We start from the raw sequence: 15,009 nt of genomic DNA on the forward strand, positions 1-15,009 counted from the left end.
CTAAGCAACTAACACTTTAACTTTCACATGAAAATGTTAGTATTTAGCTCCTCAAAGAAGGTGACTGTAGCCTTCTCAAGCCCTGGGCACCATTAGTTTATGGGTTTGCTTGTTCACGCCTACAACTGATTTCCTGCGTACCTACCTACCACCAGCCACGAGTTAGTGCTGTGAGATGACTAATGGTTTGTGATCTCAGAATCTGCTGGGAGAAGTGGAGGTGTTGATGCGGGGGCTGAGCCATAGAGGTCTGAACCAGACCTCAGAGAAGGAAGGACTCACAGAGCCCCACACAGCAGCTGGAAGGACAGGATGTCTCAAACCTTACTAATCTGAGATGTCTGAGGGTGTCATTTTCATATTCCCCTATGAATTTGGCATTTTGTTTTTAGAACGTTATGACTCAGTGTGAGGTTATCTTACTGTGGTTTGCTTTTGGGTTGCTTAAAACTATCAGAAGTCCTTCCTGCGAAGTCAAAAATGAAGATGCAGATAAATACACAGGGCGTTCGTCCTGCCTCAGTCATTGTAACCCTGAAAGTGCCGGTAGGATTTGTACGTTGTAATGGGCACGTGTTGTTTGTACTCTGTACCTGGACACTGCCTTCTCATTACCTAGACTAAGTTCTCCTTCAAGTTCAAGAAACATACCTGAAATTGTATTCATAAGATATTTGAAATCATGGGGCATTTGTACTTTCCCATTACGTTGAGCAGGTCTTACTTAAAGAACAGCATTCCCTCCTAGGTTTGAAAACTAATTATCAAGGAAAGAGGAGAGGTAAGGAGCCCTGGCCTGCAGTCCCAGTGAGCTCCGTGACACTGGGCTCATTCTTTAATTTGGGTGTCATTTCACTCCTCTGTGATAGGGGAGTGACCAGATAGGAAATCTGGTCCTTTTATCTCTACATCCTATGACTCTTGTTATTCTTGTATTCTCATTTAAGGAACTTGGCATAGACCCAGAAGATAGCAAAGAAAACTATTTAAAGATTGGGAGAAAGAGAGTCTCCAAAAACAGGTCTAAAGAATTTTTTTTGAAGGTCCAGTGGCTCTCACCAAGGCATGTGATGGAATTTTTATGAATCGAGCCGCTTCTGTAATTCCCTCTGAGAATAGCCCAAGAGAGGGCACTTTTATCATATCAGCCAAGATTTAGGTTACAGGGTAGGGATGTGAGACACCGGAGAGTTTGTCGGCTTGCCTTATTTGGATATTTTTGAGAAAATAGTAGATGGCTCTCTTTCTGGGACAGCGTGCGTGCAGTCTTGCCTAGAAACCAGAAGTGAACTGGAGCAGCCGGATTTAAGATGTACGCAGCGACCTCCCAGAAAGCAGAGCTCACGTGGCGTTCTGGAAGCTTCCCTGCTCTGGGATGAGCAGTGGAGCCGCTGAGCCATGGGCATCTGCCTGGGTCAGTGAGGAGAATGCATGAGGACAGAGCTTTTCCCGACGCTGAGGTAAGAGCAGGAACCAGGTGGGGCTGGGAGATGCTGGGTCCACTACAGAGAAGGTTCTTCTCCCCAGAGATGCTTCAGGGCCATGGCCACAGCTCCTCATGGCCCCTGGCCCTTATTCTAGGCTCACTTGAAACACACCTCACCCTGGCTCTAGCTTGTACTTCATGCTTGTCAGCTAGTGAACAGACTTGGAACTTTTAACACGGAAGGGACTTCATCTCCCAATTTACAGATGAGGAAACTGAGGCCCAGAGAGGCTCAGTGGAGCCTGATGTTGCACAGACAGGTAGCAGCCTGAGTCTCCCGATCCCCAAGCTCTCTCTTCTACTCCCTGCTAGTTATTGTGGTTTCCTTGGAGATGTCCACATGTATAAATTATCTGCTTCCCTGTATTGCATGGGCTGATTGCAATGTTTGATGTTTTTATGTTTTGATAAGCTTCTGTGCTAATTCCTTACTCTTATCTCATCTTACCCCCCTCCACCCTTGCAGCCCTGTGCTTAGCCTTTTCATGGGTTCATTTTTGATCTTCAGAACTCTTTTCATTCTGTTACCCATTTGGCAGTAATGAGCTGTCATCTCTGTGTTGGATCTGAAACTTGACGTTTAACTGTGAGCTTCATGACGTCCCAGGGAGTCCCTTGCTTGTACCTAGAAACCAGGGCGGTACTTTGCACATAGACTCATAGGTGGAGTGAATGAAGGAAGGACATGAATGACGTCTGATATTGAGACAATGCTGTCATAGTGGCTTATCAATTAGCCCTTAATAATATTCGGCTTTTTGAAAAGACGTGTTTGGGGTTCCCTGAGCTTCCAATAGGTGAAAGTCTGGATCTTAAGTCCTTGTGGTTGAATGTGGAATGAAGGGTAGCTGTGGTCTTTCTAGATGTGAATGCCAAGACTATCACTGTCTACAGCCCCAGGAAGGAGACAGAGGCCAAGGCAAGGAGGGCCTGGCAACCCCAGCCTGGAGCATCCCTTTTGCTTGCCAAAGGTTTACCCTGTGTCGCATCCTTAGTGGAGTGGGCAGCTTGGTAGAAAACAGGCATCGGGGTGTGCTGGGAGGGGAGGTGGGGAGCTGGGCACTCCTTAGTTGGGGCCAGAGCTGGGCTCTGTGTCCCATTGCTAATGCAGCTTCAGAAGCCCCTCAGCTTCTGAGGCTGATCAGATCACAGAGACCCCAGAGCAAGGTCAGGCCCATCAGGTTTGGAGGAATTGGGGCTGCCGGCTCCCCGGGGGTGTTTTCACCACATGAGATAGAGAGAGAGCCGCTGAGCCTGTGCGGGAACAGCGTCCCATGCTTCACTGACTGCTGCCTGTTTTCCTCCAAGACTTGCAGAGAAGAGTCCTGCCCTCTGCAGAGCCTTGGGAGAACCAGTGTGTCTGCGGGGAGAGGACAGGCAATCTAAAAGAGATTCTGACCTGACCACAGAATTCACAAGGGCCCCTTTAAATGGTCGTCTGTATTTGAGGACATTTATAGTTATTTTGGGGCTTCCCAGGTGGCGCTAGTGGTAAAGGACCTACCTGCCAGTGCAGGAGACATAAGAGACCTGGGTTCGATTCCTGGGTGGGGAAGATCCCCTGGAGGAGGGCGTGGCAACCCACTCCAGCATTCCTGCCTGGAGAATCCCACGGACAGAGGAGCCTGCGGGCTACAGTCCTTGGGGTCGCTAAGAGTCAGGCATGACTGAGCGGCTTGGCACACACGCATCCTTATTTGGTTCTTAAAAACAAAGGCATTTGAAAAATACATGTTGAGAATCATCCTGTCTGTGAAACTTTGGAGTATCTGTATCCACAGAGAAATGGTATTCCAAGCATACATAGAAAATTATGCCCCCTGCGCCCCCGCTGACCACACAGTGTTCCGCTTTGTAAAGGAAAGGGAACAGGATTAAGGGAAAGCAAAATTCCTTCCTTATCTGATAACAACTGTAGCATGATTGCTTTTCCAAAAATTTATGGGGATTTTATTTGGCTTTGGAATCCTAAGCATTGTATGTTTCACTTCGTTCATCATCAGAGTGCAAGGCTAGAGATGGTAGATCGATGATGTTCTGGATGTCGTGTTGTTTGGGGTTTACCTAGTGCTCAGTGAGGGGTTCAGAAGTTGTACAGTTTTCTCCTGGATACATACTGAATCAGAGGGAAAGCTGGGAACCTGGGTCCCCAGTTTCCTGTTGTACTTTCCCCACTGTGTCAAGTTGCAGAAAAAGTAGGGCACATTCAAAACAGTCCCTTGGCAATGTGATGCCAGGTTACAGATAGGGCTCTGATCCCAGCAGTTAGGTAATTGGGTATCAATCTATCAAATCAAAGTACCAACCCACACAGCATTACCTGCTTTCAAAAATGACGTGAGCCCAAGTAGCCGTTCCACTCTGCACAGATCACGTGTTATCAGCCTTTCTGCTTCTTTTCATTGTCAGTTAGGAAACTCCTCAGAGAAAATTCAGCTTCCATTTTAACATTCATTTTACAGCGTGCATTTCCTTCTGTAAGTTCTCCAGCACTGTGTTCTGTAATAAACTCCTACAAATAGTTTCTACATGTAGATTTCAGGGAACTTGAGTGAGATGCTTTTAGTGTAAGAAGTCATTCTGAGCAATTCTTTTTCACTACCCATCTGGAAAATACCAGCCTCCTTTAAACAGAGACTTAGAACTCAATGACCTAAAAGAAGGAACAGGTTTTGTGGCTTTTGAAGCTTGAGGGGGGGGGTAGGGATGGTAATTTGATTTTCCTGAGGCTTTAAAAATAACCTTCTGAAAAGAACGACTGGTTCGTTCTTTGGCCAAATGTCCTGGGATTCTGTAGTCATTCATTTAATAAATTTAAGTGCTTGCAGAAAAATGAGCGGCCAGACGTGACTTAGATGAATGATGTGAGATTTGTCTTCTTAGATTTATGATTTGGGCAGTGGTTCAGAAATGGGGTTCCAGAACTCACCACTGATTTTCAAAAGACCTTAAAGTGGTTCTTGGCAAAGTTATAGTTAGATGATGCAGTCATTTAAAAGGACCCCACTTACTGCAGAAGCTGCGAGAAAGGGCTCGTTCACGCCCTGGAAGGGACACGCCTTCCTCAACCACCTCTCTAAGCTCCAAATGGGAGCTTCCAAATGACCACAGCCAGTCTCCTTACTGCAGTGACCTCTCTAGAGTCAGCTGCCAATATGGTGCCAGTAATTTACAAACAGACCCTCATCAATTATCTTTATGAAACTAACTCACATGATTACAACACAAGCCATCAAACACACATGAATTAACATGGGCAAATATTTTTTTCATATTAATAGACTGTGTGAAGTACCTAATACTTGATTCTAACCCCAGCCATGTCCTTCTTAGAAATGGTCCGCTCTGCATGTTTTTCCATTTATTACCTCTTCTTCCTGCCCTGCTCTGTGAAACGCTGTTTAATTAAAGGGTCTGTTTGCAGTTGTGGATCCTAATGGCCCGATTAATGGTCACTCCCGCCTTCTGCTGCTCTGCTCTTTCTGTTACGGACCCTACCCCGGGAGTGCTTTGAAGACTTGTAAGCAAAGCACTTCATCTCATTGGAACTTCAGTCGCTCTCTCTATAAAATGAGGGAGTTGTGCTAAATGATACAAGTTGGATTGTGTTTCCAGGATTTACAGCTCACTCTGATGGTAAAAGAGATACTCCCTCAACATCTATTCCTGTTTGGGCTCAACAAACAACAAACAGTATCGTAGTAATGTAGGTTGGTGACTACTTCTTCTCTGCTTCTCCTCTCAAACGAATTCAATCTATTCTCTTTCCCTTTAGCTTTTAAATCACTGAAAAGCCGAAGTGTTAGTCGCTCAGTCGTGTCCCACTCTTTTGCGGACCTATAACATGAACTGTAGCCCACCAGGCTCCTCTGTCCGTGGAATTCTCCAGGCAAGAATACTGGAGTGGGTTGCCATTTCTTCTCCAGGAGATCTTCCTGACCCAGGGATGGAACCCCGGTCTCCTGCATTGCAGGCAGATTCTTCACCGTCTAAGCCGCCAGGGAGGGTTTTGAATTTTTTTCACTGAAAGGCTGTCTCACTATTTGGCATCTCTGAGTTCAGTTCAGTTCAGTCACTCAGTCGTGTCTGACTCTTTGCAACCCCATGGACTGCAGCATGCTAGGCCTCCCAGTCCGTTAACAACTCCCGGAGTTTACTCAAACTCTTGTCCATTGAGTCGGTGATGCCATCCAACAATCTCATCCTCTGTCATCCCCTTCTTCCTGCCTTCAATCTTTCCCAGCATCAGGGTCTTTTCAAATGAGTCAGTTCTTCGCATCAGGTGGCCAAAGTATTGGAGTTTCAGCTTCAGTATCAGTCCTTCCAATGAATATTCAGGACTGATTTCTCTCTGAGAGATCCTCCCCTGAGATCCTCTGTCTGAGTTAATCCTCCCCATTTATATACATCTTTTAGAAGGTTTTAAAATAACCCTGTTTCCTTCCCTAGATCTTTTATTTGAATGGGCCCTGCAATTTTCATGCTGAAGTATTTTTTGTTTTTTCACTATACCATGATCTTTATTTTTTATTTTTTGATGTGAACCATTTTTAAAGTCTTTATTGAGTTTGCTATAATATTGTTTCTATGTTGTGTTTTGGTTTTTTGGCTGTAAGGTACATGGGATCTGAGCTCCCCAACCAGGGGTGGAATCCACATCCCCTCCTTTGGAAGGTGGAGTCTTAACCCCTGGACTACCAGGGAAGTCCTCTGAACCATGATCTTTAGATGTTCTTTGTCACCCAACGCTGAAATTCTTTCCTTTTTCCTCAACCCTGCCCTTGATCCTTAAAAGGCAGTCTCATTCCCCGCCTCTTTACACATCTTTCTCACCAATCACTCACGTGCTCTAAAATCTAAAAGTCCTCTGTCAAAGAATAGGCCAAGTTTAGATTCAGAGACCCCATTCATTCTCTTGATCTTTAACATTGGTTCATGTTTTCAGAGTAGCTAGGGCAGCACACTCACCTGAGATGAAGAACAGTGCCTGCCTTGTAGTAGGTTTTCATAAATATTTGTAAGTGAATCGATTTATCTAGTAACCCTGTGAACATCTGTGAACCAAGAAATAAGACACCCCCAAAACACGAAGGGCCAGGCTTTACCAAAGACTTTGCTAAAATATAATGGAGGAGAGCCTTCTCTTATTGGTGTTGAGTATAAAGAAGAATCAAACCAAATTAGTCATAAGAATTTAGTGAAGTATGCAAAATTACACACTGGTATCTGCCAACAGAAGCCTTAATTTCTTAACACAGGAAAGCAAAAACTTACTAAGCTAGAACACCTGGATACACACTTCATATTCTAGTTTTTTTTTTTTAATCTCGCATAGGCCAGACATGTTATATATTGGGTTGGCGAAAAAGTCTGTTCAAGGTCAGCAGCTAATGCAAAGACCCGAACGAATTTTTTGGCCAATCCAATACATACTCAGTTATTGCTGGATGAGTGAATGGGTGGATGAAATGAGCGTCTAAGAGAGATGCAAAGCGTCCTGAACAGACAGCATGGGAGAGGAGAGGAGACTCTACCCAGCTGTGTGGTCTGAGAGATGAATCTTAACTTCTCTGAGCTTCTGGTTCCTGCTCTATGAAGTGCGAATGCATGTAGGCGAGCCGTCAGTCTTCACTGTGGGACATTACACGAAACACAGAACTTGCATTCATAGGACACCCCGTGAATGTCCTCTTACCCAGTTTGGTTGAAGGTGCTGCCCTCGGGCTTCAATTCTGCTGCCCTAAGAAAACTGACTTTTCTCACATAGATAGAATGAATTGTGTAAGTGATAGCTCCTTTTTAGCCTTTAACCTTAGAGAACTTGGAACTAGATTTTCACAATGTGCAGTGTTTGAAGTATTAAGGCTCTCCCTCACTGTTGTTTTATTTCACCCGTGCTTATTACTGCTTCTGCTCGATCACATTTTGTTGGGTGTAGGTCTAAGGCTTGGGTCTATCCTTGTAACTGGGGTCAAATTGGTTTGGAACAAGTGCATGGTACACGCGTGTGCACTCAGTCATGTCCAACTCTTTGCAACCCCGTGGACTGTAGCCCGCCAGGCTCCTCTGTCCCTGGGATTTCACAGGCAAGGATACTGGAGTAGGTTGCCATTTCCTTCTCTGGGGGAATATTGGAATATTCCTGACCCAGGGATCTAACCCATGTCTCCTACGTCTCCTGGCTTGATTTTTAAAAAGGAAACTAACAATAACAACAAACCTCAAGGGAAGAAAGAAGAGAAGGAAGGAGTGGAGGGAGGGAGGGAGGGAGGGAGATAGAGAAACAGACAAGCACAAAAGGAAGGAAGAGAAGTGAAAGCAAGAAAGTCAGGTAACCGGTGCTGCCGGGCTCTGAGGTTATTGTGATGGGTGAGATTGCGTTTCCTTACACAGTTAAGCTCTCAACGGTTTCTGCCTTCTGTCAGAGAACGTAATGGGCCAATACCTTTTTAGATATAAGGTAAATAATAATACCATAGATACTTTTGATAACAAAAGATTGAAATAATAGCAATATATATAATTCCACAATTATATATATATTGAAAAATGGAAATAACCATATATAACTTAAATTATATATTGAAATAATAACAATATAAATTGAAATAGTAACAATATATAAAATCCCACAATTTAAAGGAATCAAAATAATAACAATATATATAATCCCACAGTTTTAAAATCATGCTCTTTGGAGTTTCCAGCAGTGTGTAAGGTGGCAAGAAGATGGGATAGTGGAGGTTGGGGGGGCATTTGGGTTTTTTTCAACCGAAGTCTTTCAGAGTTGTTTTTTTTTTTAGATTGGATTTACAATATTATATTTTAATATAATAGTTATTTTATGTTTAATTTTATATTTTAATGATATTTATTTTATATAATAATTTACAATATTATATTAGTTTCAGGTGTACAGCACAGTGATTCCTTTATAAATGTCTGTTCTTTTTCAGATTCTTTTGCATTTTCGGTTATTGCAAGGTATCAAATATAGTTCCCTGTGCTATTCAGTAAATCCTTGTTGTGTGTGTATTTTATATATAGGACTGTGTATCTGTTAATCCCATACTCTTAATTTATCCCTCCCCAGAGTTATTTTTGTTACTGTTGTTTACATGTAAGGATTCTGTTCACAGAGGGTTGCTTATGAAAACGAAAGTTTGAAACTACTAATACATGTGATAAATGTACGTGGCAGTACAGTGAGTTGGGGAATACGGGATGTGTATTTGCAAAATTGAGCATAATGCATTTTTTTTGGCCAACAGGTTTGTGTTAAAACTGTTTACTGTCTTGTGTGGTTCATTGTCACTGAGAAAAAGTACAGCAGAAATGAAGTGCAAATATAAAAAAGGAAATCCATTTAAAACAACATTCTGTCACAAATTTTAAATATTTTTTAAAGTCAGTAACTTCACTAAAATGCCCCAAATGTAAATAGAAACACTTCTCACCCCACTTATCCCTTCCCCATTGGGAAATTCCATAAGCTTTAACGGAACTCCTGTTTGAAACATGGGCCTGTGAATTAGCTACTGTGTTAGTCCCTTAGTCGTTTCGACTCTTTGCTACCCCATGGACTGTAGCCTGCCAGGCTCCTCTATCCATGGAATTCTCCAGGCAAGAATACGCTGCTGCTGCTACTGCTGCTAAGTTGCTTCAAGTCGTGTCTGACTCTGTGCAACCCCATAGACGGCAGCCCACCAGGCTCCCCCGTCCCTGGGATTCTCCAGGCAAGAACACTGGAGTGGGTTGCCATTTCCTTCTCCAGTGCATGAAAGAGAAAAGTGAAAGGGAAGTCGCTCAGTCGTGTCCGACTCGTATAAGGCGACCGCATGGACTGCAGCCCACCAGGCTCCTCCATCCAAAGACAAATCCATTTTCTGTTGCATTCTCTTTCTGCCCACTAGAGGGCAGCAATCATGCGCAGGGAAAGGGAAATTACTCCAGTACTAGCAAAGTTTCTTGGTCAACACTAGCCTTTCTGAGAACACCTAAAAAGTCCCTCAAATTCCCATTAGATTTATTAGACAATCAGATTCCCTTCCTCTTTTCTAAAATACTTAGAGAAATTTGATAACTGCCTTTGAAGTTATCTGTTGACTTGGCCAAACATATTCATTTGAAATATGAACATAACCGTATCTCTATAAATGACATTTATGTGAAAATTGTGTTTTAGTCATATATTTCTGTGTTTCAAACTACTCCAAAATGTTGGGATTTTAAACCTATCTCTCAATTCTCTTGGTATCAGAATTCTGGGCAATTCTGCTTCATGTGATGTTGTCTGGGACTGTGTTCATCATCCAGGGGCTTAAATGGGCTGGAATGTCCAAACTGGCTCGCTCTGCTGGCTGGCAGTTGATCCTGGCTGCTGCCTGGGAGTTCAGCAGGGACCATTAACTAGAGCATCCAATTATCATTCTTCCTGTGGCTTAGACATCTCAGAGCATGGCAGCTGGTTTCCAAGAGGGACCATCCCAAGGATGGCCCTCCCAGAAGGAGGGAGCATTCCCAAACACAGGAAACAGAAGTTTCCAGCCCAGACATGGCTTCTCCAGCCCTCTAAATACTAACAGTAGTCACAGAGTCAGCCTAGATTCAAGGAGAGGAAATCAGCTCCATCTCCTGACGTGAGGAGCAGCCTGGATCACAGGGAGGAGAGAAACAGTGTGGACCATCTTTCAGTTCAGTTCAGTTCAGTCGCTCAGTCGTGTCTGACTCTTTGCGACCCCATGGACTGCAGCACGCCAGGCCTCCTTGTCCATCACCAACTTCCGGAGTTTACTCAAACTCATGGACTCATGTCCATCAGTTGGTGATGCCATCCAACCATCTCATCCTCTGTCGTCCCCTTCTCCTCCTGCCCCCAATCTTTCCCAGCATCAGGGTCTTTTCAAATGAGTCAGCTCTTCGCATCAGGTGTCAAAGTATTGAAGCTTCAGCTTCAACATCAGTCCTTCCAATGAACACCCAGGACTGATCTCCTTTAGGATGGACTGGTTGGATCTCCTTGTAGTCTAAGGGACTCTCAAGAGTCTTCTCCAACACCACAGTTCAAAAGCATCAATTCTTCTGCGCTCAGCTTTCCTTATAGTCCAACTCTCATATCCATACATGACTACTGGAAAAATCATAGCTTTGACTAGCCGGACCTTTGTTGACAAAGTAATGTCTCTGCTTTTCAATATGCTGTCTAGGTTGGTCATAGCTTTTCTTCCAGGGAGCAAGCCTCTTTTAATTTCATGGCTGCAGTCAACATCTGCAGTGATTTTGGAGCCCCCCAAAATAAAGTCTGCTACTGTTTCCATTGTTTCCCTGTCTATTTGCCATGAAGTGATGAGACCGGATGCCATGATCTTAGTTTTCTGGATGTTGAGGACAATCTCTGGAGACCAAAAAGTGGAGTCCAGTTAAGACAGAGGCTATTTCTTTGATAATGAACAAGGACCTTCTGTAGAACACAGGAAGCTCTGCTCAGTGTTATGTGGCAGCCTGGATGGGAGGGGATTTTAGGGGAGAATGGGTTGGGAAGATGCCCTGGGGAAGGGAATGGCAACCCACTCCAGTATCCTTGCCTGGAGAATTCCATGGACAGAGGAGCCTGGCGGGCTTCAGTCCATGGGGTCGCAAAGAGTCAGACATGACTGAGCGACTCTCCCTCACTCACTCATATGTAGTGTATAGTTGAGTTGCTTTGCTGTCCACCTGAAACTATTACAACATTGTTAACTGGCTAAACTCCAATATAAAGTAAAAAGTTAAAAAATTTGAAAAAGGTAAAATAAGAAAAAGTCCGTTTCTTATCTTTTGGGAAGATAATTATAAGTCATAAGGGGTGCAAAGAAATATTTCTTTACTTAATAAATAAGAATTGCTTCTCGATGTGGTATCTTAAGAAGATGCACATCAGTCACTCCTGTGTTGTCCCCTCTCTGCAGAACTGTTGCCTAACGCAGTAAAAAATGGCCAGAGGATCGGTGTCCGACGAAGAAATGCTGGAGCTCAGAGAAGCTTTTGCCAAAGTGGGTGAGTGAACCTGATACCTCAAGTCACACAATTCTCTACTTTTTTAGTAGCTTCAGGACAGAATCAATGACTGGTAACATGAGCAAAATAGTAGAAAGGGCAGGAATACAGTGCTATTGATTACAGGAGCTAGGGAAATATTTTTGAAAGCTATTCTTCAAGAAAATTACTTCTTTCTCTATCAAAACATGGCATATGAGCCCTTTTTCACCTGTAGCTTTTCCTGGAAATGACCACAAAGTCTCAGCTTTTATAGCTTGTCTGTTTTTTTTTAATTTCCTTTGTTTTTATAGTATTTCCCAGATGACTCAGTGGTAAAGAATCCATCTACCATCTAGTAAGAGATTCGGGTTTGATCCCTGGGTCGGGAAGATCCCCTGGAGAAGGAAATGGCAGCCCTCTCCAGTATTCTTGCCTGGAGAATCCCATGGACAGAGGAGCCTTGTGGGCTACAGTCCATGGGGTCTCTGTAGAATCGGATATATAACTTAGTGATTGCTGCTGCTGCTAAGTCGCTTCAGTCGTGTCCGACTCTGTGCGACCCCATAGACGGCAGCCCACCAGGCTCCCCCGTCCCTGGGATTCTCCAGGCAAGAACACTGGAGTGGGTTGCCATTTCCTTCTCCAATGCATGAAAGTGAAAAGTGAAAGTGAAGTCGCTCAGTCTCTTAGCGACCCCATGGACTGCAGCCCACCAGGCTCCTCCGTCCATGGGATTTTCCAGGCAAGAGTACTGGAGTGGGGTGCCATTGCCTTCTCTGAACTTAGTGACTAAACAACAACAAATACTTTTTCTTAATCTGTAGCTCCAAGTCTGTGATTTATTTTCCCATCTGTTTCTGTAAGAGTCTCTTCAGCTTGTTGGCAGAACCTCTTTGTTGAAATTTTGACTCTTGGGTGCTGGAAATGATGGTAACACCCATTTATAATAGCAGGAGGTCTCTTGTGAGATTCTGACTTTGCATGGGGTCAGCTCACAACCCCCAAATGCCCCCTTCTCCCCACCACTGTCCTCCCATCAGGCCTTCTCTCACCTCTCTTCGTGCTGTGACCCAAATTGCCCTGAGCCATCAGCTCCCTGTTTGCCTTACAGATACCGATGGCAACGGGTACATCAGCTGCAATGAACTGAATGACTTGTTCAAGGCTGCCTGCTTGCCTCTGCCTGGGTACCGGGTGAGAGAAATTACAGAAAACCTGATGGCCACAGGTGACCTGGACCAGAATGGGAAGATCAGCTTTGATGAGTTTATCAAGGTGAGTAGGATGCAGAAGCCAAGGAGATGCATTTGAAACATGGAAGTTCAATTTGAAAAATACCAGGAATACAAAATACAGTCTCACCTTTCTTGCTTCAGCATAGCTTATTGTTTCCTTTATGGTTTTCTACATCACAGATTAGGTTTCTAAAGAGACATTATGTTTTTGCAGGTTTTTCATGGCTTGAAAAGCACAGAGGTTGCCAAGACCTTTAGAAAAGCTATCAATAAGAAGGAAGGGATTTGTGCGATCGGGGGCACTTCCGAGCAGTCTAGTGTTGGCACTCAACACTCATACTCAGGTAGGTGTACCAGCGTGGGAGCCGGGAAGCAGAGGTGGAGAGACAGTTGGATGGACTGGGGACAAGGGGAGAGGGAACCATGTCGAAAGGATCCACGGCTTTTGTGGTTACAGATTCCAGACTCAGCATTCACACCTAAAGGGTGCAAAGAAAGACAGAAGTTAACCTGAGTTTATTAACTACTGCTTATCTTCCTGTGTGTAAGTGGGCCCACAGTTCTGGCTCTAGATAGGGTCCAATGCCAAATAATCTCATCAGCATTTAAAAAGTATATTACAGGGACTTCCCTGGTGGTCCAGTGGCTAAGACTCTGCACTCCAATACAGGGGGCCTGGGTTCAATCCCTGGTCAGGGAACTAGATCCCACCTGCCGCAACTAAGACTCAGTGCAGCCAAATAAATACATGAATTAAAAAAAAAAAAAAAAAAGAAACAACTTTAAAAAGCATATTAAAGGCTGCCAAAACTCCTCTGAAAATCTTTTGAACAAAAAGGCTTCTACCTCCAAAATTCATGATGGTTCTTAATTCTTGCTGAGCAGTCCAAAAAAAAAATTGTGTTTTCATTGATTTGGAGGAAAATTGTGTATTTATTCTGAAGGCTGCCATCCATCAGCCTTCATGGAAACTTCTAATAGCCCAAACAGTACAGTGATCCAATAATTCCAGTAATTCCTGAGGTCTTCAAAACACAGTTTGATCTTAAAGATCAGCTCATGGTTATGTATCATTCTTAATGGCAAAGACCAAGTTCAGTCTTTTATTTTTAAATATAGCAAATTTTACAGGCTTTTGCTTTGTAAATGTGCATAGGAATCTTCAAGACAATAATATGCTGTGTGAAATCTTCAAGACAGTAAATATGCTATGCCATGTTTCCCAAACTGTCGTGACTCAGAATTCTTCTGAGGGACATTCTTGCTTTCAGTAACGCACAATTTGGGAAACACAGGGCTTGGCTATAAGGCATAACTTGAGGCTTTATTAAAATTTCTAAAGTCAATTTCTAGCAGCTTTACTGATATGAAAGAAATATCATATCACAAGTGATTTCATTTCATAGCAATTTCATTATACAGTTTTCCCCCACTATCTGAAAGTACAGAGTTTCTATGAAACCTTCTGTAAACCGAAGTGGTGCAAAGTGAAGAAGCAGTTGCTGCTGCTGCTAAGTCACTTCAGTCGTGTCCGACTCTGTGCTACCCCATAGACGGCAGTCCACCAGGCTCCCCCGTCCCTGGGATTCTCCAGGCAAGAGTACTGGAGTGGGGTGCCATCGCAAAGTGAAGAAGCAGTTACCTTAGGTCATATCTTGTTAATGGATGCACGGAATACATTGAGATGAGACAGATGCTCACAGGCTCAGTTCAGAGCGATGGCAGCTTGATGCTGGGATGCTGTGTATAGTCCCAAGAAAGGAGCTGGGCGGTGGTCCTCTCCTAGCTGGGATACCCACTGCTTCTGCAAAACAAACACTGAACACTATTTTTACTTTTCACCTTTTTTCATAAAAGCAAAAATCCCCTGCGGATTTCTCATGGTAAGCAAAAACAGGTACTGATGTAGCTCTTTTGCAAAAACAAGGTGGCATAAAGCGAACTTTTGAAAAGCAGAGATGCCTATAATTGTATAAAGAATCTCAGAGACATTGCAAAGATTGCCTGTGATCACCCCACACTGAAAGCAGCAGGGTGAGAGGCCGAACCCTGAGTTTTATCATGTAAGCATTGGACTGTATTCATATTTAGATTGTATATAAATACAAATAAACATTTAATTATTTATATATTTACATATATTAAAATAGACAGTGGCTCAGACAGCAAAGAGTCTGCCTGCAATGCAGGAGTCCTGGGTTTGATCCCTGGGTTGGGAAGATTCCCTACACAGGGAGTAGGAAATGGCAACCACGCCAGTATTCTTGCCTG

General features: G+C 43.7%; 1 protein-coding gene and 1 long non-coding RNA gene across 4 annotated transcripts in view; one reads left to right on the forward strand and one right to left on the reverse strand.

Moving 5' to 3' along the window:
• Positions 1 to 15,009, forward strand: part of LCP1 (lymphocyte cytosolic protein 1) — a 103,089-nt gene that overhangs the window by 52,285 nt on the left and 35,795 nt on the right. For all 3 annotated transcript variants that reach the window (XM_044926809.2, XM_006072551.4, XM_006072552.4), the window contains exons 2-4: positions 11,434 to 11,521; positions 12,615 to 12,778; positions 12,953 to 13,082. In XM_044926809.2, coding sequence (XP_044782744.1) covers positions 11,458 to 11,521; positions 12,615 to 12,778; positions 12,953 to 13,082 — 358 coding nt within the window. In that variant the 5' untranslated portion in view covers positions 11,434 to 11,457. The remainder of the gene's footprint in view (positions 1 to 11,433; positions 11,522 to 12,614; positions 12,779 to 12,952; positions 13,083 to 15,009) is intronic.
• LOC112578489 lies at positions 12,965 to 14,518 on the reverse strand. Its single transcript, XR_003102786.2, has 2 exons — positions 14,381 to 14,518; positions 12,965 to 13,217 (listed from the first exon to the last, which is right to left on the reverse strand). It is a non-coding gene; the product is annotated as an uncharacterized LOC112578489 (long non-coding RNA).

This window comes from Bubalus bubalis, chromosome 13, assembly GCF_019923935.1.
Source record: "Bubalus bubalis isolate 160015118507 breed Murrah chromosome 13, NDDB_SH_1, whole genome shotgun sequence".
NCBI classification, from domain to species: Eukaryota; Metazoa; Chordata; class Mammalia; order Artiodactyla; family Bovidae; genus Bubalus; species Bubalus bubalis.